This window comes from Gallus gallus, chromosome 26, assembly GCF_016699485.2.
Source record: "Gallus gallus isolate bGalGal1 chromosome 26, bGalGal1.mat.broiler.GRCg7b, whole genome shotgun sequence".
NCBI classification, from domain to species: Eukaryota; Metazoa; Chordata; class Aves; order Galliformes; family Phasianidae; genus Gallus; species Gallus gallus.
This window is the reverse complement of record NC_052557.1, coordinates 1,877,392-1,902,900: the sequence shown is the minus strand read 5'-3', so window position 1 is coordinate 1,902,900 and position 25,509 is coordinate 1,877,392. Positions and strand designations below refer to the sequence as shown.

The 25,509-nt window shown below is 55.3% G+C and overlaps 2 protein-coding genes across 3 annotated transcripts in view; one reads left to right on the top strand and one right to left on the bottom strand.

The window, feature by feature from the left end:
- Positions 1–5,761: 5,761 nt before the first annotated feature.
- Positions 5,762–25,428, top strand: LRRN2 (leucine rich repeat neuronal 2). 2 transcript variants are annotated; one of them, XM_040652937.2, is made up of 3 exons: positions 5,762–6,009; positions 7,054–7,125; positions 22,669–25,428. In XM_040652937.2, the coding sequence occupies exon 3, from the start codon at positions 22,954–22,956 to the stop codon at positions 25,042–25,044; it is 2,091 nt and encodes a 696-aa protein (XP_040508871.1). In that variant the 5' UTR covers positions 5,762–6,009; positions 7,054–7,125; positions 22,669–22,953; the 3' UTR covers positions 25,045–25,428. The 2 variants fall into 2 exon arrangements, with proteins under 2 accessions (XP_040508871.1, XP_425820.2); XM_425820.8 differs by lacking the exon at positions 7,054–7,125.
- The window catches only part of MDM4 (MDM4, p53 regulator), a 37,102-nt gene continuing 28,199 nt past the window's right edge, over positions 16,607–25,509 (bottom strand). The window contains exon 11 of the mRNA XM_040652939.2: positions 16,607–21,075. Within this exon, the coding sequence (XP_040508873.2) occupies positions 20,821–21,075 (255 nt within the window). The 3' untranslated portion in view covers positions 16,607–20,820. The remainder of the gene's footprint in view (positions 21,076–25,509) is intronic.

The following is a 25,509-nucleotide window of genomic DNA, read 5'->3' as shown; positions in this document are numbered from 1 at the left end:
AGGAGTGCTGAGCCCCAGCTGCACCGCGCTGCCGGAGCCCAAGGCCAAATCCTGCGGCTCCAGTGGGGGCTTTGCACCTTTGCAAAGCAGATGAGGCTGAAATTTTGCTCCGAGTCCTTTGTGAGCGTGGCTGAATCCTGAAGATGAGAGGGAAAAGGGTCTGCGCTGTGTGCTGCAGTGGGGATGGGGGCCAAGTGGTGGCTTAAGGCTGCTGGTGGGGCTGTGGTGGGTCCAAAGGGCCCCATCCTGCGAGGGCTCAGCCCCACAGCAAGCAGCAGGCTGACAGATGAGTCATCTGCAGCAATGAGAAAGGGCTCTTCTTTTTCCTAACAGAGCGGTGGAAGGATGCCAGTGAACATAACCTCTGCGACTGCTGGAGGAATCGTTTCGGGGAGGAATTAGAGGCATAATATTAGTTGCAGGCAAAGAACTTAATTAGCGGATTCAGCAGAGATTCCAATTAAAAAAAACTAAGGAGGGAAACAAGCCCGGTGCATGGCTTGGGGCTCTGCTGGAGAGCAAGCAGGGAGGTGGGCACCCCACAAGGAAAGGGCAGGGCTGCCTGGGAGAGAAGTGCTGGGGGATCCACATCGATCAGAACATGGGGACAAATGAGGCATGTTTTAATTTCTGAGCCTTTCCCTGGTGGTTCAGTGCAGCCACAGCCTCCGTGTTCAACAGGAAAGCAGCAATAGGGAGCAGCCCGACAACAGAGGAACAAATAAAAGCTACATGACTGCTGGTGAGGAGCAAGCAAAGCCTGGAGGCCTGCAAGCTGCCTTCTGATGGAGGCGGGGGGCAGAGGGAGAGGGGGAGGATGCTCTGCTGTGTGCACGTGTGGGTGTGCATGCGGGCACGTGAGCGCATGTGCACGGAGGTGAGCACATGGGTGTGTGCCAACTGAGTGTGCACACGTGGGAGCCCCGTGCGTGCCCGCAGCGCACGTGTGCACGCACAGGGGGAGTGAAGGTGCCTTGCATCGTCATGGAAACGCTGGCAAATGCAAAGCTGCTGGCAAACACCGCACACTTGGCCTCTCTCAGCAGTGGGGAAGGGGCAGGAGGGCCCCCCTCCCCATGTGTGATGCTGGGTAAAGGAAATCACATCTTGCTGTTTTCCAGTCCAGGAGGTGGAAGACAGGCAGCGCTGAGTCCATGCCTCACCTTTCATAGAGTGGAACCACAGAAGGCTGAAAAAGACCTCCAGGATCGCCACATCCAACCCCAATCCATCTCACCGTGCCCAATGACCATGTCCCCAAGTGTCACATCTCCATGGTCCTTGAATACCTCCTGCAATGGTGACCCAGCGCTTCCCTGGGCAGCTGTGTCAGAGCATCGCCGAACTTACAGAGATGAGACTATCCCTAACATCCAACCTTCCCCTTTCAGTGCATCCCTGCTCCTGTGTCTGCGAGGAGGCAACGGGAGCGATAACAGGACCTGGGGGATCAGCAGACCCAGACACAGAAGGCGTTAATGGTCGCTGTCTGCTGACAAACGCAACAAGTTCACTCGCGCTGGCTGACGCTGCAGCCTTTTAATTACATTTTTGTCTGGCAGTAAAAGAAACAAATCTGACTCTTAAAGCAGCACGTAACACATGAGGCATCATAATCATTTCCTTCCCTGGTTTTTCCTTCTTTAATCAGCCAACGCTGTGCTCTTTAGGAAGTTTATTTCCCCCCGGACCAATCTCCTGCCTGTAATTTTGAGAGCGGGTGGGGGCGAAGGCTGAAAGGAAGAGAGGAAGAGAGAGTGATATAAAATTTCTGCAATGCAAAGCGCCTTCCATAAAAGAAGACCGCATTACTCAGCGTGCCTCGTGTTCATATAATGGGGGACTCCATCAGGTTCGCCTCACCCCTGCAACTCGCATCCCAGGGCAGCCATAAAGATGCTGGGAAGGGGAAAGATAAACCGAGCGGCTCCTCCCGCATTGCCGGGGCTGGCGGAGGGATTTGGTCTCTCTGGGGCTCTAACTATGGCTGTTCCTGCATTTTATGGTATCGCCCCTGATTTATGAGCAGCTTTTATAGTAGCTGTAAACCAGCCCCAAAGCAGAGAAATAAAGGAACTAGAGAACATTTCCCCTTCCCACCCAGCTCGCCTCCTGCAGCGGGAGCCTGGCGGTGGTGTGTGGGGATGTGGTTTTGGGATGAGATGGTGAGAGCTTGGGATTGGTGTTCTGGAGGAGGTGTGAGGCTGAGGGGGAGAATCCCTTCATCAGCTGACAGCGTGGCTGTGTCCTGCACCCCAACATTGGCTGCCACCATGGGCGTGGGTTTGTCATCTCGCCCCTCTGCACCCAGGGAGAGGGCGGAGGTGTCTATGGGCAGTGCTCAAAGTGCAAGGATTGGTCTGGAGGGGTGTGGAGGTCATCCCCTAAAAGAGTACTCCAAAAATGTGCAGAAACATAAATATGAAGAAAACAACAATACTGTGTTAACAGTGCCTGGAAGCAAGGATTTACTGATATCCCTGAGCAGGCTTATTGCCAGCGTGTGGCTGCTCTGAGCAATGAGCAGCCACCCTCGGGCTCCTGCCTATGGATACAGTGCTCCTCCACAATGGCAATGGCTTTGTGGAATTGATGCAATGGCAAATGCATCCTGGGTGGCAGCCTGTGCCGTGCTGCTTGGTGCAACAACAGGGCTGAGGACCCATCCCCAGCCTGGGGAACAAGGTTGGCATTTGCCTTCCCAACAGAGTAGGAGGAAAATCATTTTCAGGCCCCTGAAAATCTGAGATCAGGAAGCTCTGGGGTTCAGGCTGTGCTGGGTTGTGTTGTGTTGTGCCCAGTTGGATTGTGTTGTACTCCATGGGTTGTGTTGTACCCGGTTGGATTGTGTTGTACCCAACTGGTTGTGTTGTACCCAGCTGGTTATTCTTGGCACTGCTGCCCAAGGAAGGACTGATCCCTGCCTGCAGTGCTCCGGGTGCCAGGGGTAACACTCTGCCTCAGGCAAGAGCCACGCTGTAACTCAGCAGCAGCAGAGCCTGTGTGAATTATGGCTCTGTCCTGCACCAGAGAGAGCCCTGCCATAACTTATTGCCATTGCTGGGAAGTGATCTGCTTTATTCCTCACAGGGGAGATGAGAGAGGGAAGGGGTGTCTGCTCTTTGGCTCTGGAGGAAGGGCTGCAGGCAGCTTCAGCAAACACCTCCAAGGTTTATGGTTCCCTCCTGCTGCCTGAGGGAGCTGCTGTTACATCCTTAAATCATTAAAGAAAAATAATAATGGCAGCACAACAACTCCTGTATCCATGTAACACCGAGGCGATGCTCCAGGGGATGTCGGCACTTTGTGCCCAGCAGCTCTATCCCCAGTGGGGACAGTGAGGTTGGGGAGATAGGTGGGAGGAAGGAGAGGAAAGCACTGCTGGAGCTGATCCTGCCTATAGCAAACCTGCTGGGCCCTAAGGAGGGAGGAAACCTCCCTGATCACCATTACGGCTGACTGGAATGATGTGGTGGGACAGTGCCACACACTCTGAGCCCCCACATCCCTACAACAACTGTGCTGAAATCAGTGGAGCACAGAATGGTTGGGTTGGAAGGGATCTCTAAGGTCAACTCATTCCTAACCCAAATGTAGGGTCATAGGAAGGTTGGGCTGCAGGGGACCTTACATCCCACCCAACCTCTGCCGTGGGCTCAGTGCCCCACCAGCTCAGTCTGCCCATTCACAGCCTTGGGCATCTCCAGGGATGGAGCACTCACGATCTCCTCCTGCTCCCCAAGGAGGTAATGTGGGCTTGGAAGAGAATGTGAAGCTCCTTCCAGCCCCACACATAGAACTGTCTAGAGGGGAAGAAAGTCATTGAGATTGCAGGCTGCTTCCCCAGAAAGAAAAGCTTTAACCCCTTGCACCAGGGGAATATCTTCCAGGTGACTTCAAGTGCATGCATGAGAGCCATGAGAAGTGCTGAAGCAGCAGAGAAAATAAATTAGCACCATCTCGGCTAAAATCCCACACAATTAAGACCTGGATCAGGCTGTACTCATCTGCCTGAAGATAGCATCTTGAGAGTGACATGCATTAGTCATCCTCTGCAACGGGCTGGCTTCGCACGGGGAGCAGCATGGTTAGCAGCAAGGTGTGAGACAGGGAGGGCTCGGGGTCACCCGGGTGGCTGGCACATGAGGAGGCATTGCTGAGCAGTGGTTGGGCACAGCCAGCTGCTGCTCACCCCCATACCAGTGCTGTGGGTCCCCATTCCCAGCGAGGGCTCAAAGGGGCGCAGCGTGGGCAGCAAAAGGGTCTCTCCTCCTGCAGCGCTTCATAGGGTGCTCGTTGGTTTTGGCACAGCCCTGCCTCTCCCAGCATTTGGATGCAACCTCAAGTTTCACCCCTTGTTGCTTAAAAAGCCACGAGGGAGTTTTCCAGCTGACACCCCTCTTTGCCTCTCAGTTTGTGCTGCGAAGCATTTAAGCGAGGCTAACATTAAGCATGTGCTCCCATTAACTCTCCATTTAAATGCTTTGCTGAATGGGGGCCAACGTGCCAGAACATCACCCATTTGGTCTGGGCACATGGGCAGGGATTTTATGTTATTGAAGTCCTGCCAATTAAATCAGGTCACTCCAATCTCTCCTCTTCTCCCTCACTGGCTCTGGCGCGTGTGTGCACGGCTGTTCTCCATCCCTGAGCTCCAGGCAAATGCACGCATGAGATGGTGATTCAATGGCCACTGTCAGCCCTGGGGCGCATGGCATCTGTGGGGATCTGACTTCAGATGGAAAAAGCATTCTGGGGGGAGTATTGATGGCAAGAAAACAAAAGCTGAGGCTGCTCTGCTGCATTGGTTTGCACCCAGAATCCTGCCTTGGTTGGAGCCCGCGTCTGTGCCTACATCTGCAGGGGGGTTGGAACTGGATGAGCTTTAAGGTCCATTCTATGATTTTATAGTAGTATGATTCTGTGATTAACCCCGGTTCTCTCTGTCTGACTACAGTCAGCCTTCTGGACTCAGCCTCCAGGCTTCTGCACCCCAACATTGACTTTATAATTCCACTGAAATTAGGATTGGATCGTGGGTTAAAGAAGGGGAAATTTTGGCTTGATTGAAATCCTGCCCTACAGCAGTCCTTGGGTTATGATAGATCTGCCATTCTCGGGCTTTTGTTGGCAGTTAGGGACTATTTCTTCCCACTAATGGGAAACAATGCCAGAGGTGAGCCATGGGCAGCGGGTCCTACCTGGGGATGTGGCCACCACCCAATTGGAGGAGATATTCAGCAAAACACATAGGGGCATCCATAGTGTCACCACAGGCAGCCTGGGGATGGGATTGGTGCCAGGAACCAGGCTGTGGAAAGCAAGAAACCCTTTGAGAAGACCACCCTCCCTACTACTCTCCCAGCACAGTGCCAGGAATCTCTGTGCGAGGAACCCCAACTCTGTGACCCCCCCTGGCACCACTCAGTGTCCCCACGTTGCCCCCATAGGGAGCAGGAGGCACTGGGGATGCCAAGGGGTGTGAGCAAGCACCTCCACCTTTATGGGAGCTGTTGGGGAACATTGCCTTGTGGGGGTGCCAGGGGTGGCCGTCCCCATGTCACCAACCCATGGATGGGTGCGTGGTGTCACAGTGCTCACCAGAGCTGCAGGAGTTAAGGCAGCAGGAGCTGGTTCGGGTGGGTGGCACGTCGTGGCGACAAGGCTCGAGTGAGGAGGAGGAGGACGGGGAAAGGGAAAGGGAGGGGAGAAGAAGGGAGGAGGAAGAGGAGGAGGAGGAGGAGGAGGAGAAGGAGGAGGAGGGGGCAGCAGCGGCTGCAGCGCGAGGGGAGGATGGATTTCTCTCCCCGCTGCCTCCAGATCGGGCGCTGAGAGAGAGCACAGAGGCAGCGTGCAGGGGTGGGCTGTTGTCGTTGTACCACCCTCCCCATAGGACTGGAGAGCTCTTCGATGGGTCCAACGCACCCCCAGCCTTTGTCTGCCTTCATCCGATGAGCGGCAGCCGCAGCGGATGCTCACAGTGATGGGAGACTGGAGGAGACCCCAGTGGTGAGTTGGGCTCCAGCCTCATTATTTCTATCAGGTGGTCATGGCTCTGGGAGGGGGGGGGAAAGGGTGCTCCTATGCTTGGGGGTTCTGCTGTTTGTTTGGGGTTTTACCCCTTCCTTCCTCTCTGTCTGATCTCTGGTATGAGTGGTGCATTAAACAAATGAGAGGATAAGCAGATGACAATAGGAAGTGCACGCAGCATCTGTGCCTCTCTGGTGAGTGGTCCAGGAGGGGGCAAGGAGCACAACGGCTGCTCCAGGGAAAGGTTTCACTCAGAAGTGATGGGGGAGCTGCATTGCCAGTCCTACCCTCAAACCCTCTCTGGGATTGGGCTGATTCTTGCCCGGGCACTGATGGGGTGACTGTGATGATCCCCATGGTGATGCAGTGGGGTTGCATTGGTGCCACTGAGACTGAAATGTGAAACCCATCCGGCATTGCACAGAGATGCCAGCAGGATGTGATCCCGCCAGGAGCAGCACTTCCAAGCATTAACCCCTCTGTGCCCGAGCCCTGGAGAAAGTGTCAAAGTTAGGGGAATAAAGAAGAGTCTGTATCAAATCCAGCAGCCTGGTCCTGTGCTCTCCCTCCTTCCTTCCCAACCTGCTTTTACCCACCGGTGCCAGGCACAACCCTGCTGACAGTGCAGCAAGGCAAAAAGCGAGGGGAAAGCAAACTGGGAGCCCTGGGCGGTGGGTGTGCAGCTGGTGGGCAGCGGGGTGCTGGGGGTGCACAGCCCCACACTGCAAGGATGGGCCCTGGGGGAGGTAAGAGGCTTTGGGCTGCTCTGCAGGAGAAGCTCATGGGGTCATTTTAATGATCTCTCAGCTGGTTTTGCACTGATTTTACCCCTTCTCAACTCCCGTTCTCCATGCACACACTGCTGTGTACAAGCAAAGCAGCCCCTCCCGTGGCTGTAGGGTGCTGCCAAACCAGGGAGCAATGTGGACTGGGGATCGTGGGGTCTGCATGCCCCTGTGCATTAAGGACCCCATGGCTACACACAGACCCTGCCCATCTCACCCCCTCCATGTTGCTGTGCAGATGCTGAGCCAGGACCCGGCCCCTGCTGCTGTTTGGAGGACAAGCAGCCCTGATGCTGCAGCCTGCATGCAGGTAGAGCCCGTAGCAAAGCTGGGAAGCAAACGTTGCTTGCCTTAGTTCTGAGTAGCTGCAGGGTCAGTGCAAGTTCCATGCAGTGCTGACTGCTCCCTGTTGTGGGACTTCTTATGCCCATCGGTCACTGGTGGTCAGGTTTGGGACATGGGATGCTGCCATCCAGCTGCTGTCCTCATCGCTATGGCAGGAGACCCCCATCCCTCCAATCCAGCCTCATTGCAGTGGGCAGAGCTCTCCTTGTACTGGTGCAGAGCTGGCTTGGCACCCCCTTGGTGCTGGCATCAGGGGCTGTGCAGAGCAGGGATGAGAGCGAAACCCAGTGCCACATTCTGCTCCTCAGCCATTTTACGTTCCTTCCATTGAGTGGGACCTTTTTCTTTCATTTTCTGCAACATGAAACAAGAAATTCAGCATCAGCTGCTGGGGCTGAGAGGTGGGAACAGCCATGGTGGGATACGCTGACCCTTCTGCGGCTGAGAGCTCGGTGATCCTAAATTTCTGCCCAGGGTAGGGATGGGGCATGTAGGGAGGTCTGAGCATAGACCAGCACATCCATTTCCTAAAGAGCAGCCAGCTTGGCACTGACCCATAGCAGCTCCTTCTCAGCTTGCTATGATGGGGATATACCCATGACTTTGGTTCTCCTGGCCATGAAATGGGGGAATGTCTGCAGCACGAGCAGTAGCTCCCAGCCCAGCCCTGGGCAGAGGCACAAGGAGCAGAACTGCTTGCTGGGAATGCACTGGGAACAGAGAAACACCACAATTCAGTGAGTCCTCAACGTGTCCTTATGAAGGGAAGTGGTCTCCTTGGGCTTGGGGTTGCATGTAGGGGTTGGGGTTTGTTTGCTGATGCTCATTGACCACCAGTTGTACCATGCCCCAAACAACCCCCTGCATCCTGTGGGGCTCCTGCACACACGTGTCCCTTCCAGGTCCCCCCCATTCCGCACTGACCCCGCAGCCAGGCAGCATCCAGCACCCAGGCAGTGACACAGTGGCTCCGCGGTGGTTGACAGCAGAGAGTATTTTGTGCTGAATAAATTTATAGCAGGCTTGTAAGAGGCTGTTCCAATGGCTGGGTTTAGGAAGGGAGTAAATGGCTGAGAAAATCACTCCGGTCATGGCTGGGAGCAGCGGGGGTTCAGCAGGGGAGTGGCAGCCCCCAGCCCTGTCCCTGTGTGCTGCATGGACTGGGTGGGCTTCGGGGTCCATCAGTGCAAGGAGTGGGATCCCAGTGATGGCCCTATCCCATGAGGGGGGGGAGGTGGAGCCTCAGAGCCCCTCTTGTCCCCCCGGACATCTCATGCCATGCTCCCCGTGAGCTGTTTGCAAACAGTGGGAATGACGCCCCGGCTCTGTTGTGGCGTGCAATACCAAATAACAAATAAATATGGCAAAATCGGGATCCGTTCCCAGACCATTCACAAAGGGCTTAATTGGGATGTAACAGTGCCTTATAGCCTGCTGCTGACTCTCTGCACCGGGATGCTTTTCACCCGGACGGGCAGAAGAGACGAACTTAGCCAATAAATCACCCATGAGAAATAATTCACCCTCCCTACTTTGAATGAATGCCAGCTTCCCCCTCCAGCAGCATATAAACGTGCCCATATTGTCTGACCCCTCCGGGCCCCAGAGCTGCCCGCTGGATTTAAAAGCCCATCCCAGGCACTATTATAAAACCATATATTGTGGCGTTTATCACCGGCCATAAAGCAGCCGCTCCAGCATCAGACTTGGTGTGCAGGGTCAGGGTCTGCCCACGCTGTCCCCTCACTGCCCATAGCTGAGCAGAGCCCCATCTCCAGCTTCATACTGGGAAACCTGCTTTGCACAAAGCCGCCGTGCTCCGCAGCCGTCGCTTTGAATTGCAAAAGCTTTCAGCAGTGCCAAGTTTGCAATCAGCATAAAGGGGGTTTTGCATTTTAACCAGCCTTTCCCAACGGGGGAACTAATCCCAGCTTAGTTTGGGGGTAGAAAGCGCAGGGAAACCCCACTCATCCCAGCAGGGCTGGTTGGGTGAAGAGCATCAGTGTGGAAAAACAGTGAAAGTGATGCCAGCACCTGGGAAGAGAGCAAGAATTCCTCTTCTCTCTTAGTGGAATGTTACAAAACGAACCGATTTGTTTTGTGCCAGAATGCGTGTTTTAATTGGGTGCCCATCGCTCTTTCATAGTATGATAATTAGATTTAATTCAGAGGTTCAGCCTTTCAAAACGTGGTTTGGAAACGCAGGACCAGAGCTGCTTGCTTGACTTGAGGAGCCCAATTGGGTTCAGGCATTGCTCTGAGAGCTCTGCGGCGTCTGATCCGAATCTGCAGATGGCTGCAGTTGATCCGGAGCCGCATTTCCCAGCGAATCCTTTTAGAAACACGGAGAAAATGTGCCAGTTCCCATTCCTGAGTCAGTTTTCCTCCCTTCCGTGTGCTGAGGGCTGAGCTGCTGGGCTTCCCAGGGCCGGATCTGTGCAGCATCGCGTGGGTCACCATTGGTCCGGTGTTGGGTCAGACCTTCCTGCACCCGCTGTGCAGCAGCAGCATCCGACCCTGCATTGAGCGCTGGGAAGGAGCAGCAGTTAGGGCTGGCTCCATGTCACGCTGCATTGGGGGGCTCCGAGCTGCAGAGCAGCCCAGCATCACATTTTGCTTTATTTTCTGTTTTTTCGAGTGCTGAATGGGGACGGAGAGTGGGAGGAACGTGCAGTTGAAGTCGTTTTCCTTTGGGAAATCACTGCTGTGCTTAGAAGGGAAATGGGTGATGGATGCTACGGCATCACCCAACAGCACTGCGCTTCTCACCATGCTGCTCCATCTGCCCTGCCCAGGGCTTGGGGCCAGCCTTGGTTCTCCTGGTGTCCTTGATGCAAAGAGTCTCCTTGGGCAGCGCCTGTCAGTAATGGGATTACGGAGCTAAATGAGTTGATAAACCTCAATGGGGAGGGGGAGAAGTGTGCAGTGAGAGTCTCCAAGCAGCTCCTGTCCACCCAGCGGTGCCCTCCCTTTGCTCCGCTTTGTGGGGCACCTTGTTGCATCTTGCTGCTAAGGCACCTGTGGCATGGAGGGGACGGGAATGGGGTTTTGCTGCTGTGGCACCCAGAGGGTTCTGCTGCAAGCCTGTTTGGGATGCTGTGGGTGAAGGGAGAGCTCAGCAAAGGGAAGCAGGGGGGAAGCAGAACGCGGAGAGGTTGCATTTTGCTAAAGCGTTTGTCAAAAGATGCAATGGAAAAGGAGCAGTGCAGGATGCTCAGCACCACGGGGCTGTGCCAGGTGGGAGAAATGGCCCAGCAGCTCTGCATGGATGGGAAGACCTCACGATCCCCATCCCATTGGGAGGGTCCCTGAGGTCTCCGCTGGAGGCAAAGCCTCTCTGCTCCTCAGGTAGGGCTCAGCACCCCCAAACCAAATAGGAACAATGCCACAGCACAGAGCTTTTCCTCCATCCCCACCCTAGGAAGGGGTGAAGCATCCCCAAAAGCCATGCATGGCAGTTGCTATGGCAACCCTACATTTTTCTTGTGATTCCTAATGACTTATTGGCATTTGCAGTAATCTACGGTTTGGGTCTTTTTTTCTTCTTTGACTGCTGGATGTTGCTTTGCCTCCCCTCGATCCCAAAGAATGGTTTTATCCCATGGGGTGCTCAGATGGGACCGGGCTGGGGATGCTGCCCTGGTGCTGTCAGCACAGCTTCCTGGGGAGCAGAAGACGCCGGAGCCCTTTGCACAAAGCAGGTGCTGAAGCACAGCTTCTTTTTTCCCCAGAGGAGAGCACAGACATGTGGGGATGGAGAGGGATTGTCCCTGCAAGACGCAGATGCAGCAGAAAGCAGAGATAAGAGAAGGGCCCCATGCAAACCCCAAAACCACCATAGGGTTGGACAGCACTCTGAGGTTCGAAACTCAGCTTGGAGAGAGAAATCAGTGCTCTCTTGTTTTCAACCCATGCTTAACACCAAAAATTAATGCCTTGCCTGGGTTCATTGGGGCAGCTTAGGCACAATTTGCTATTGCAGTTTGTGAGGATGGAGCGGGGCCTGAGGTCAGTGTGGGGTTTTCAGTGCAGCTCTGAGCTCTCCTTCACAGCCCATACGTGCAGCCCTGCGTGCTGTTCGTGCTGCAGGTTGCATCTGGAGGGTGAGCAGGGAGCAGGAAGGACTCTGCCAGCAGCACTGCGAGCAGCTCCACATCCAACCTGCAGTGCCACCCTTGTGCTCCTTACAGCTATTGTGCCCTAATGAGCTCCTGAAACATTGCCTGGGATCCTCAGGACAGCATAGGCAGACAGCTGCCCTCCTGCCCCTACCCCTGTGCAGCATTCCCTGCCTGCAGCACTGCTTAGCTGAAGAAATATTGTCTCCAGCAACAGACATCTCTGGAGAAATAACAGCAGACGTCCCATCGCGGCTTAGATTTTAATTACACTCAGGAATTCCTCCCCTTTTTTAAGCTGTGTTTAATAAACTGTTCTTCCCCACCTGCTGAAGTGTAAAGAGCTACGGTTTATCCATCTGAAGGGGTCGGCATCCAAATGCTGCAGTGAGAACACTTCAGCCTAAAGCATCCCCTGGGTTGGGGGCAGTGGGCAGTGCATGAACCCAATGCTCAGCTGCCCAGAGCTGCTGTCCAAGAGCTTGGACTGGGAGGTGAGACCTTATCCCAGTACCACATTGACATGGATGTGTGCTCCCCAGGTGACAGCCTCCTCGCAGCGCTTTGGGTTTGCTGTGAGCCACGTGGACAGCAGAGTTCAAAAGGCTTTTTGACATTGCCCCGAGCATCCCTGCTGTGAAGGATGCTGCTATGGCCTCGGTGTGGGCAGGGAAGGGGGGAGGGTTACAGCCATGCTCCTATTGATCCTTATGTTTCCATGCTGCTCAGCTGGGGAGAGTCCCTCGGGTGATGCAGCTGGACTCGCCTGGATGGAGTCACCCTGAGCAGCCCTGTGCTGGCCATAGGGTCGGGATGCCCATGGGATGGGAACAGAGCCTTGTGCTGAGTGGGTTGGGGACTCAGGGTGACCAAGAGCAGCAATGGACACTTTCCCATGGATTTCATATCTTTGGAGAGGAGGTTTCAAGCAGCTTGCATGCTGCAGCTCCAGGCGCGCTGCTTGCTTGGTTGATTAGAGGGATGTAGGAATAAATGGAAGAGATGTGAGCATCCCTCTCCAGTCCCAGCTCCTGTGCCGTGCTGCCTTGATTTTTCACAAAGACTCAGTGTCCAGAGCTTCAGAGCTGTCTGCATCACTCAGTCAGGCTCACAAGGGCTGAAAATCTTGCTCCCTGTTCCCCCTGCAGGCTGTGCTTCATCCCACCCCAACCATCTGTGGGCTTTTCTGTATCCACAGCACACAACAGGAGGGCAACGGTATGTCATGGATACATATACCATCATTTCCTGGCATGCACCTGTCTCTCCAGCACGCACACTGCTGCAAGGCACAAGCACACACTTGTGAGTGTTATGAGCTGCTATTGCTGTCATGTTGGTGCAGCTCAATGGGTGTGTACAGCATAGGAGTGATCATGTCCCAGTGCCTGGCTGCTGGCAGTGCTCCATGCTCTGTGCCCCAGGCTGCTTGGGATTGCAGGAGCTGTCTGAGAGTCAAAGAAAAGTGAGCAAATGAGACCCTGATTTCGGGGAGAGGAGCTGCAGTCTGCTTTAGGAATTGCAGGTGAGAAAAGGAGGAGGGGAGGGAAAAGCATCCCTTCTGGTGTGGGATTGCAGCAGGTTGCGAAGGACCCAGCTGCACATTGCAAGGGTTCCAGCTTCAGGTTGCAAAGGTTCAGGCTGCAGGTTGCAAAAGGACCTGGTTGCAGGTTGCAAGGGTCCCATCTTCGGATTGCAAAAGTCCAGGCTGCAGGTTGCAAAGGATCCAACTGCAGGTTGAAAAGGACCAGGCTGCACGTTGCAAAAGGTGCTGGCCCATGGGTGAGCCTGCAGCACGCCCAGCCCCAGCTCTGCAGGGATCCAGCTCCCACGCAACAGCATCGCAGCCGAGATCCTGCCAGCAACCTGCAGGGTGGGAGAAGGCAGAAGCTGGAGGTCTCCGTTTCCGTTGAAATCTGGCACCTTCCCCCTCTCTGGCAGCCTCATTAAAAGCTATAATTACACTCAAGTGCTCGCAACACCCTTTCCCAAGCACCCCGGGGATAAAAAAAAAACTAAATTCCAGCAGGATGCTCTGAAGAGTTGGGCTTGATTGGTAGGAGCTGGGCTGACACCAAGAGCAGCGATGGCTGCAGAACCCCCATCCCCAGTGGGAAGGGGGGGCAGGGAAGGACATCACAGGCAAGTCCACTGTGTGCCCCAGCAGTGAGGGCAGCAGTGCTCCCATTGAGGAGATGGTAAGCGATGGGTTGAGACCCTTCCAATGGGTGAAACCCATGGAGCCGACTGCACGTCGCAAAGGAGCAGGCTGCAGGATGCAAGGGGCCGGGCTGCACGTTGCACCAAATTCAGCCACTGTGCAGCTGCTCGGGGTGGGTTGCAGCAGGGGTTGGGGGTCTGCAGCCCCCCAGCAGTGCAGCACACGTCTCCTGGCTGCGGTGCCTGCAGGAGCTCCACGCCTCCAGCAGGGTTCAGAGCCAGCCCACCTGGGATTGCAAACAATTAATTTCCCCAATCTGCACAACGATCAGCTTCCGAGGTGAACAATTAGCCGGGCACAAATTGTAATTGTCATCTCGGTTCTGATTTTAATTTGGCCTAATGAAGGCTAAGTGATGCCGTCTAGCTCCTTCTCCCACAGCCCCACCACTTCGGGGCTCCATGGGGACGGGGTGGGCCGGGACCACGGCCATGCCCATAGTGAGGAGTGCAGGGGAATGCATGCATTTTTATTGCAGGCCGCTTGTTTGCAGACATCGAGACCGAAGAAAGCCGTGTTTAGGGGAATTGGCTGCCCGTGTCCACGCGTTCTGCTTTGTCACAGTCTGTTAGCCTCTGTGCTTGCCCTTTGAAGCCGGGGTTTGTCATTTAATCCGAAACAACACACAGTTATTTCCCCCTCCCCCCCCCCCCCCCCCTTTCTACCTCACTGCCACCATACATCTCCAGCTGTGCCCCCCTCCCTCCCCCTCCATCCCCACATCCCCATGGCGTTACCATCTGCTGCACCTTTCAGAGCTGGTGATGTGTTCTAAGGAGTCCATCGTCCCACTCAACCGCCTTTCACTTCAATACCTGATTTGGATGGAAGGGGGCTGCACCCCTCATACTGCAAGACCCCATTTGGTGGGAGCTGAGTGGGGCCCAGAGGAGAGGTAGGTGAAGTTGGCTGAACCTCAGTGCTCCTCCTCCATTGTGGGGTGCAGCTCTCCAACAGCACCCATTAAAACCATGGGGGGAACGAGACGGTGCCTGGCAGTCATTGCCCAAACTGAACAGTAGCTTTGCTTTAAGGGGAAAACACATTCTGTGCCCTGCTGGGGTTTCAGGCATTAAAACGTGGTGGGTGACATCTGAAACCATAAAAGGCAGCCTTTCAGTAACCAACTCATCCAGTTTGTAAAGTAGATGCTTCAAGTTGTCGTAGATTGAAATAGCTGGGGTGTCACTGCCACGCAGACCTGCGCACGGACGGGTCTTGGTGAAGGGGAGGTTTGGGCTCAGTGATTCCCATGGCTTTGAATGGCTGCAGGAGCGATGTCACAGCCAGGGATGTGACTTGTGAGACCATGGGACTCTCATTGAGAGACCTGGTGTAGACTGGAAAGCTGCTCTAGGCTGCGTATTATGAAGAATCTCCATGCTGATGGTGCTCAAGCGTTGCAATGGGCTGCCCAGGGAAGTGGTGGAGTCCCTGAGCCTGGAGGTATGGAAGAGATGCGTGGACGTGGTCTTAACAGATGGGTAGGGATAGACTCAATAGGTCCCACTGACAGCCGGATGCAGTGATCCCAAAGGTGCTTTCCAACCTCAGTGATTGAGCTGTGACAGCAGCTGCCTGTAGAGCTCCTCCAAAGCTGGAGCCCCATGCTGGGATCCTATATTGATGCAGTATTGAGCAGCCCCAGTGCTCCTGGTGAAGGCAGTGAGCTGTGGGACCTTCCCTGGGCTTGTAACCATCAGCTCAGCTCCATGCAGCAATTTGGGTGGCCGTAGTTTTCCCCTATTTGACCAGATGAGCTCTGCACCATTCCCTGCTCCACGTCTCAGTGTCACCGCACAGCTCCTGCCATCGCCGTGCTGACAAGTGGCAGTGACACTGCGGAGCAATCAGCTAACGATGGGGGCTCATTAGGGCCGGCAAGACCCCGTTAGGGCTGTGTGCTTAATTGGGCAGGAGCTCAGGGCTGGAGGGTGCAGGGCGATGCTGAGCAGCGCTGCTTGGCTGCAGGTCAGAGCTGTGGCAGTTGGGTTCTGTGCTCATTACCATTTTCTCCTGCTATCCATACACATGCCTGCATCCAGCGTCAGGTTGGGTTTTGTTCCACTCCTTTCAAACCAGTAATGACACATCCCAAAGTTCCTCCCGGAGCAGCCCCTCTCCTCCTGCCTCTGTGACTCGAATGGATGAGTATCTCCGGGGCTCAGTCATGCAAAGAGCATTTTCTGGGCCATATAGGAAAACAATATTTTGTCAGTTCCTCCAATGACAACGAGTGATCTTGAGCTGCTCCTTCCCTTCCCCATCCCCCCCAGCTCCCAGCCATGCAAGCACAGAGGGGCTCTGGCTGCAGCTGCACCCACCCTAAGGGCACGCACCCACCCACAAGCCCACTCTTGCTCTCTGCGATGCAAAAGAGTCCCCTGCAATGCAGCCCCCCATGCCAGCTGAGCAAGATGCAGGGCTGCAGCCCCCCACCTCCTGCAGGGAACTCCCCCAGCAGCAAAGCACTGCTGAGCTGTGCCACGCACCTCATTGTCTCGCTGCCAAGCTGGGAAGCCTTAAACAGGAGGGATGAAGGCGGCAAATGTTTTCCATTTTCCCTTCCTGTTCCTATCGGGTGCTTTTATTATTATTATTATTTTATTTTAGATCCCCTTTGAATGACAGCTCTATCAAAACAGCTCATTTGGAAATGTCAGGTCCATTCTTGATAAGTCATCAGTCACGGTGATTGGTGCTGACAGACGCCCTGCAACGGTGCTGTGCTATCTAATATACTGCGCTGCAGTCTTTTGTAATATCACATTATTTTATTTATTCAGCATGGCATGAAATCTCTCCTTTAGGAAATGGGAAGAGGGAGAAAATGTTAACCCTTCCGGCAATGCTTCCTTCTCCTGGATAGCCTACGTGGGAAGTGGCAGACGTCAGGCTGCAGCACGGCACGGCAGTTCCAGCGTCACCATTTGGGGCTGCTGTGGGGGCACCGACCCTCCTTGTTGCTGTTCAGCCCCATGGAGCTGCTGCGTGGTCCCAAGGGTGCAGGGGGGTAGGCTGAGACCAGTGGGTGCTGCTCTCCTGCACCCCCCGATCTGCACCGAGGAGCCTTTGTTTGCTCTCATTAAAGCCTCTGCAAAGTGCCCAACATGCAAAATAACCTTTTTATTAGCTGGAATTGACGGGGCCGTCTGGGACTGGCGTCTGCTCCACTTTCATGTCCAGGGCTCTGCCAAGCAGCCGGCGCTGCTTGTCTCAGTGCTCCGTGTCTCAGCGCTCAATCCCTCGTGCACTCAGCATCCATTCATAGCAGCTCCTCCCAAAACCCAGGAGTAGAACAAGCTGTGGTGTCACCCACGGGCACACAACCATGAGACCCTGCAGAAAACACCCTAAAATCAGAGCAGGGCGGGCAGAGATCTGGGAAGAGCCTTCACCCCTCCTTCAGTGCTGTGGGCAAGAGTTGAAGCAGTCCTGGATTTGCCACCTTTGGGATTTCTGCTTTTTCAGGGCCCCCCCTTCCCCCCCACTTTCTCTCCTTTCCATCCTCTTGTCCACCCCATAGCCTGAAAGCTGGAGCACAAAAGGCTGTGGGCAGACTGCGGGTTGAGAGCATTAAACCTTGGCTTTCTCCCCCCATGAAAATGCTGCTCCTTCCACCTCCTCCTCCTCTTCCCATCCCCAGTGCTCCTATGGCCCCGTGGTTGATGCATGGCAGCAGAGGTGTCTGTCAGCCACCAGAAAATGACAGCAAATGGCAGGAAAAGGGCTCTGCTAATGGCACGAGTGACACAAGCGCACTATTCACCAGCACAGAGGCTGCATCGCTGCATCCCACTGCTGCCCAGCTCTGTGCTGGGGGGCTGTGGGCTTTGGAAGCAGGGAAAGGGGTTGGAGAGGGACTCAGAGGAATGCATCAATGCCCTCACTCTGCTGCGAGCCAATTTGGTGCACATTGGCACAGCTCTCCCCACCAGCCTTGGACAGCAGGTCCATAGCGAGCTCATTAGGAGAGAGCTGGGGGTGATTTCCAGGCAGTTCAATAGCTGAGCAGCGCAGCGGGCAGGAGGAGCCACGTGGCTCATTGCAGCACCGGGGCTGTTTGTCTGCCAGGCAATAGCAGGGACAGACATTGCCTGCAGCACAGCTCCCTGATGCTGCATGGTGCGCCCCGTCGCTGCGCACAGAGTTTGGGGGAAGAAAAGCCTTCATTTCTGCCTCCAAACCAGGCAGAATGGAGCTGAACCTCGTGAGCAGGATTCTGCTGCAAAGACACAGAGCTGCACGATGGCAAGGGGATGGTGCAGGGACTGAGGGCTGCAGCAGCATCCCCACAAGGCATGTCCCCAAGGGCTGGGGTCCCACACGGGGTCCTGAGCAATAGAACTGCAGGGAGGTGAATGGGCTCTGTGCTGAGTTCCGCTGATAGCAGATAGCATTTTCTAAAAGCCTGCAGGTGATGAAGGAGCCAAATGGCATTTGGAACCCTGCACGAGGCTCTCAGAGGCTTTTACGCAGTGAAGGGCTCTAAATTAGCTATTGCCACTCAGGAAGAAGATTGGGGAGATAGCGCACTGGAAACAGAGATGGCGCAGCAACAGTTGGAAAGGGCAAACAGCAAGCTGGAGGATGAGCACAGCAGCAGAGAGGAGTCGGTGGTAGCAGGATGGGAAGCAGCCACCATTCCATCCCATCCCCACCTCTCCCATTGCCATCCCGTGGTACTGGGGATGCTCTGGGTTTGGGCTGTTTGCAACGGGAGGGTGAGGAGGAAGGGGACCACGCTGCAGTGGCCACGCACAGCTGAGCCCTGCTGCAGCCCGGAGATGTGCCAGTCGTGTGAGCAGCATCCAAAAACACACCGAGATGCTGCCCAATGCAGCACGGGGTCTGCTGAGGACACCGATGTTTCAGAGTAAGGAACAACTCAGCCACAAGCTGAGGCTGAGAATCCACCTTCCTTGCGATCCGGAGCCAGGAGATCAGCCAGCTCTTCCAGTTCGCTTTTGAAAGACATTTACAAATGCACATGATAACCCTGAGACCAACCCTGAAACCAGGCAGCCCCGGGGCTCCTGGTGGAGTTATCCCAATGAAACGGCCTCGGGGCTCCCCATAACTGGAGGATGGCACAGGACCCCTCAGGGCCAGCACAGAAGCCAGGGACACCTGTGGGTCCAGAGCCCGAAAGCAAAAGATGAGGAAGAGCAGCCTCATTTCCCAACCCTCCTCATTAAAAACCATTCAAAGCACCGGGGGGAGGGGGGGAAGCAGCAGTCTGATAAGGGTGTGAGCATGGCTGCTGCCTGCCGGCTGCGGGTGGATGGGAGCGATAGGAGGTGCAGCAGTGGAGCTGTTTGCTTTGCACGCTCCCCGGCAGCTTTTTATCTGCTGGCTTCTTCCTGGATGAGCAGAACCAACGTTATCTCCCTCCCTGCCAGGAGAGCTGCAGGACGAGGCCCTCTGGCAGCAAGCAGCATCCCTGAGCGTGCTTGCACTAAACATGGCTTAACCGAGGACAGAAACACCCAGAGCAGCAGCCCAGCATTTGGAGGGCTCTGCTCCCTGCCTTGTGCAAATGCTTTTTGGGGGGCAACAGCTCAGCACAGAGCATGGCTTTGCCCCATCCGTGCCTTTGCTTCTTGCAAGGATCCATGCAGGATTTCCCATCCTCTGCTCCGCGCTGTTTGTTTGCTTCGAAGCTGCAGAAGGGTCGGGGCAGGAGCATCCCTCCAACCACGCAGCAAAGGGTGCAGAACTGCATAATGCCCCCAAATTGAATAAAACGCCTCAAACGGGCAAAGTTTTTCCTCTGCCAGCTGCTTAATTAAATTGCCTAATGCTGTTTGCCATCGCAGCACAAACTCCTGTGTTTAAAGACCACAGCGTTGCCATGGCACTCACCCGGCGGATGGTGCGGGGCTGTGACGAAGCATACAGATGAGAGAGGCAGTGCTGGGCAGTTGCCACGTTACCGGAGGGATTGGGTGGATTTGTAGTTATTTATTTATTGGTTTATTTTCTGACGTGGCAACAAACTCCCTGCTGAGGGCTGGGAGGGTCGGGTGCTTCGTGCTGAATGGAGAGGCTGCTTTGCCGCCCTGGGGTAGTGATGCTGCAAGCCAGCAGTGCTGCTGAAGCAGGTTGCAGCAGGAGGGTTGGGGAGGTGTTCGGCTTCCAGGAACACCGAGCGTTGCTGTGCCATTGCTGTGCCATTGCTTTGTACATCAGCTTTGTAAGGACACGACAGATTGCAAGCCTGGAGGGTTTTGCTCCACTCCCAACCTGAGGCTGAGATGGGGGCTGAGCATCTCTGGCACACAGTGCTGTGTGTGCGTGGCAAAGCTTCCATCGGCTTCTCACGTGGGAGAAAAGCAGAACTCACATCCAGCAGAGGTCCTGCTGAGGTCTCCAGCCACAGCCCTGCATGGTGCTGAGCCCCAGCGCTCCATCCCCTGTGCTTCTCTTCACCCCCCCACATCCCACCTGCACCACTGGAGGTACCGCTGCCCATCGCTGTTGGAGGAAATCAGATCTGGTTGGAGCATTGGCACATGGCTGCAGTGGGGAGGGGAGAATCTTTGAGTCATAGAATAATCAGAGAGTTATTAAGGTTGGAAAAGACCACTAAGATCACCACATCCAACCATCAGCCCAACAGCACCAGAGCACTGAGCTGTATCCCTCAAACCACTCAATGGTTGGGGTTGGAAGGGACCTTTATAGACCATCATGTCCCCCTCCCTGCAATGAACAGGGACACCCACAGCTCCATCATTTCCCCACCACCAGCACCAGAAAACAACTGGACCTCAGCATTTTAATTGAGATTTAACACATCAGGTATCGTATGTTAAGCAGGGGATCATTAAAAACACTCATTAGAGATTAACAGCTATCTAATAGATACCACCGGTATCACAGTGGTCGAAGTGGCTCATTCAGAATGCTGCAGTTCAGAGATCCCTTGGGATGGACTTTGCACACTGTAGCACGGGGTTGATCCCGTGCTCCGCACCATCACACAACCCACAGCGATGCTCCAGTACTGACATTTCACTTCCGGAGCCACGGAGGGCTGTTAACGTGGTGATGCTGCGCGGACCCCCAACCACACCACACCAATGGGCCGTCACAGCAAAGCCCTGCAGAACGGAATGCTGCAGATAAAGAGGGATAGAGGAGCATTTCAGATCATGGCAGGGTGCCTTGCTTCCAAGTTTTAGAAGCAGTCGATACAGAACCCTTTAACTCGCTGCTGGTTTTCTCATTAACACACCCTGTGAGGTTTGAGCAGTGCAACTATGACTTCAGCACAGGGATAACCATCACTGGGTGCCACGACCCCAAGGGACAAACATCACTGGGTGCCATGACCCCAAAGTGAAGGAGGGCTGAAGCTCTGCCAAAACTCCCTTCCGTAGGGCTGCACGCAGGAGAGATGCACGCATGGGTCTGATATCAGCATCTCAGTGCACAGAGAGGATCCTGCTGGGCTGGAGCACCTGTGTGTGCATCTCAGGCTGCAAAGCCCTGTAGAGCTGTGTGTTCCCACCCTCCTGCTCCATGCACACAAGGGTTGGATCCCCCTCGGGCTCCTCCAGGGCATCACGTCCTGGAAAAGAGCAAAAAGGCACTGAGGGGGGACAGGTCCTCCAGCATCTGGCTGCCACTTCTCATCTGGCACTGCACTGATGGAGATGCAGAGGCTCGCGGCTGCCTGAGCACAGCAAAATGGGAAAGCTGTGACAGCCAAACCAAGGTTCGGTAAAGCTGTCATTCAGAACAGAGCAGGGTTTGGCAGGAGCTCGCAGTGTGCTCAGGGCAGTGCGGTGCATCCAGGGTGGCTGGGACGGCTGCTAAGCCTTGGGGCTCTGCTAAGCTCTCCGTCACCTCCCACCCCACAGCACTGCACAGCCCGGGGACCATCGGCCCCTCTCACTGCTGCTAAGGGAGAGGGGAGGGCAGGGAGCCGGCTCAGCTGCAGCCATCCATCTCCCACAGCCGGGCTGCTCTGTGGCAGCAGGAGAGAGGCAGCAGCGACCAAAGCTCCTTCCACGCAGTGATTTATCTCCTGGCTTCATCCAGCAAACTTGCTGATGAAAAGACTCTTCCCTTCTCTGTGCCTCATCAATTCTCATTCTCGTTGCTTTTCTATTTTGTGTTGGGTTCCCCCCCCCCCCCCCCTCCTTCTGGGCTTCTGCTGCCTCTTCGTGCAATGCTGTGTGCAAAGCATCAGCCCTCCCTGATCCACGTGGGGAATGTGCCCAACAGAACCAGAAACCCAAGCAGAAAATTAGGGCTTGCTGTAAATTCGGATCCTTTTGCTATACAACAACCTGGGCCATTGGAGCATCACCTCACACACAGGGCTTTCCATAGCCAGCCCTGCAAGAATGCTTTTCTGGGCTCCTCTTCACAACCATAAGGAAACGTTACACATGCATATATATACATATTCTTCCATGTTATTTCTTCTTAAAGAGAAAAAAAATGCTACGATATTTTAATGGCTGGACTGATTTACAGCCACGAGTGCCCTCACACTTAAAAAGAAAGATGAGGGTCCATCAGACACGGCAGAAATCAATACCACCTTCCCCTCCTTTAATGCTGGATGTGCTGTAAAGGCAGCGCCCCCACAGCAGGCGGTGCAGGGATTGATTCTGGCATCAGGTTTGGTTGAGTTGATGCTGAACAAAGTTCAGTTTGTTTGGAAGCCCTTTATAGGGAGAACAAGGGGGTGATACAAGGGGGTGCACCCAGCAGGGATGGGGTTAATGGGCTTCTTTATTCTTCCCGGAGCCTTTAATGAGTCAGCGACTCCTGGTCCTGTTAATTAAATCCTAGCAGTGCTTTAAGTGTTGAGGTGTATGGTTGGGGTTGGATGGTTGGTCTCAGTCCTTCCTCTGATTGCCAGAGGGCAGCTGGGGTGGGGTTCCCCAGGCCAGGGCAGTGTAGGACTAAAGAGGATGAGATGGGTGTGAGAGGCCCATGGGCTGCTGGTAGCCCTGCACAGAGCAACCACGAGCCAACATCCAAACCTCTTGGGCTGGGAGGAGAGAGGTGACGCTGCTGATACAAAGCGGATGCATTAGTATGCCTTGGGGCTGGTGCTGGAGCTCCTGTGCATGGGGCTTTGCCTCTCCAGCCCATGCCATGTGTGCAAGGCTTCCCCTAACGCAACTCCTTCTCTGCCCTCTTTCAGGAATGACATCGAGGACCAACCTGGAAAATGCAGCAGAGTGCCAAAATGAACCCACTGGGGAGGAAGAGGAGGCGAAGCTCTGATTAGAGGAGTGGCCCCACTGGGGGGTGATGTGCCCTCAGCTGGGGGGGCCAAGCAGGGCAGTGGGGGCTGATTGCTCCGAGGGCTTCGCTTGGGGCATCTCCTCCCGCAGACCCCATCCCCACCACGGTCACCCCATGCCCCTCTCTGGCTTCACTCCCTGAGCCTTCCCTGACAGAAGGAAACCGGTCCCACCACCCAAAAATGAGAGGTTTCCAGGGCAGCTCGCTGCTGCTCTGCATAGTGGCTGCTGCTGCCATCCCTATCGTACCCTGGAAGGTGAAATGCCCTCTGCAGTGCGTGTGCCAGATCAGACCCTGGTACACCCCGCGCTCTGTGTACCGGGAGGCCGCCACTGTGGACTGCAATGATTTGTTCATCACCGCCGTGCCCGAGGATCTGCCAGCGGGGACGCAGACATTGCTTCTGCAAAGCAACAACATCGCCAGGCTGGAGCAGAGCGAGCTGGACTATCTCAGAAACCTCACGGAGCTGGACCTGTCGCAGAACAGCTTCTCCAACGTTTGGGATTTCGGCCTGAAGAGCATGCCGCAGCTGCTCAGCCTGCACCTGGAGGAGAACCGGCTGACCGAGCTGCCCGACAGCAGCTTCCCAGGGCTGGGCAGCCTGCAGGAGCTCTACCTGAACCACAACCAACTGCGTAGGATCGCGCCCCGCGCCTTCGCCGGCCTCGGCAGCCTCCTGCGCCTGCACCTCAACTCCAACCTCCTGCAGATGGTCGACAGCCGCTGGTTCCAGATGCTGCCCAGCCTGGAGATCCTCATGATCGGAGGCAACAGGGTGGATGCTATCTTGGATATGAATTTCAGGCCCCTATCAAACCTGCGCAGCTTGGTGCTGGCTGGGATGAACCTGCAGGAGATCTCGGACTACGCGTTGGAGGGGCTGCGCAGCCTGGAGAGCCTCTCTTTCTATGACAACAAGCTGGTGACCGTCCCCAAACGGGCACTGCAACGAGTGCCCAGCCTCAAGTTCCTGGATCTGAACAAAAACCCATTGCAGAGGGTCAGGCAGAGTGACTTCACCAACATGCTGCACCTCAAGGAGCTGGGGCTCAACAACATGGAGGAGCTGGTGTCCATCGACAAGTTCGCCTTGATCAACCTCCCCGAGCTGACCAAGCTGGACGTCACCAACAACCCCAAGCTGTCCTTCATCCACCCCAACGCCTTCCACCACCTTCCCCAAATGGAAACCCTCATGCTCAACAACAATGCCCTAAGTGCCTTGCATAAGCAGACGGTCGAGTCCCTGCCCAACCTGCAGGAGATCAGCATCCACAGCAACCCCATCCGCTGCGACTGCGTCATCCGTTGGGTCAACAGCACCGAGATGCGCATCCGCTTCATTGAGCCGCAGTCCACGCTGTGTGCTGAGCCCCCCGACCTCAAGAGGAGGCACATTCGGGACGTCCCCTTCCGAGAGATGACGGATCGGTGTCTGCCTCTCATCTCCACCCAGAGCTTTCCCTCCCGCCTTGAAGTGATGGATGGTGACAACATCTCCTTGCATTGCCGGGCGATGGCAGAGCCGGACCCGGAGATCTACTGGGTCACCCCCTCGGGGGTGAAGCTGATCCCCTATGCACATGATGGACACTACAAGGTGCACCCCGAAGGGACTCTGGAGATCATGGGGATCTCGGCGCACGAGGCTGGGCTCTACACCTGCGTGGCCCACAACTTGCTGGGGGCAGACACTAAGAGCATCACTGTGCTGGTCAACAGCTCCTTCCCACATAGCGAGGCCAGCCTGGAGCTGGCGGTGCTGGATGTCCAGCCCTACCACATCCTGCTCGCTTGGAAGCCACACCTCAACGCTGTCTCCTCCAACCTCACCTGGTCCAGCTTCCTGCTCAGCTCCAGCTTGGACACAACCAACGTTGCTCGCATCCCATTGGGCACCCACGCGTACAACATCACCCGGCTCCACCAGGACACGGAGTACTGGGCTTGCCTCCACGTGGCCTTTGTAGACTTGCAGGCCAAGGTGGCATGCATCAACGCCAGGACTAAAGAGGCCATCCGCCACCACCGCTTCCTCGGGGACAGGCAGTGCCTCCTGACACTGCTGGCCCTCAGCATCCTGCTGCTGGCCACCGGCCTGGTGGCTCGCTGTGGTTTCGGGGACGAGCCCAGGAGGGCTGGGGATGCACTATGGGATGCAGGGGCCGTGCGTGTGGTCTACCCCCATCTCGCCCAGCATTGGGCTCAGGGGCCGCGCAGCGGGCAGCTCCTGGCCGTGGAGGTGCAGGCGGCACCCCTGGACTCCTGAAGGCTGTCACATAGGTTGGGTTGGTTGGGAGTGGGGTGGGGAGAGGGAGAGGGAGGGAGAAACTATTTTTTACCAAAAAAAAAAAAATAGAAAAAAGAAAAAAAAAATCACACAAAATGGAACGAAAAGTGAAGACGTGGAGTAATATCATGGACTTGGCCAAGAGACAAAGCAGCGTGGCGGATGTTGAGCAGCAGAGCTTGGCTGGTCTGGATCCACGTGCAGCTCCTACAAGCAGCCCTGGGACAGCTGGGATGGTTGAAGAGCCATAGGGATGGGCAGCAGGTCACCCCTTCCCACACGCCCCGGCACTCAGCTGGGGCAGCTCCATTGTTGGACAGTCCTTGCTTTGGAAATACAAAAAAGAAAAAGCCTTTCCCTTTAGGATATGTTTTCTTTTGTTTGTTTCTTGTTTTTCTTGAGTAATCAGCCACAAACCCACTCCCTGCTCCTTCCTACTGCTCC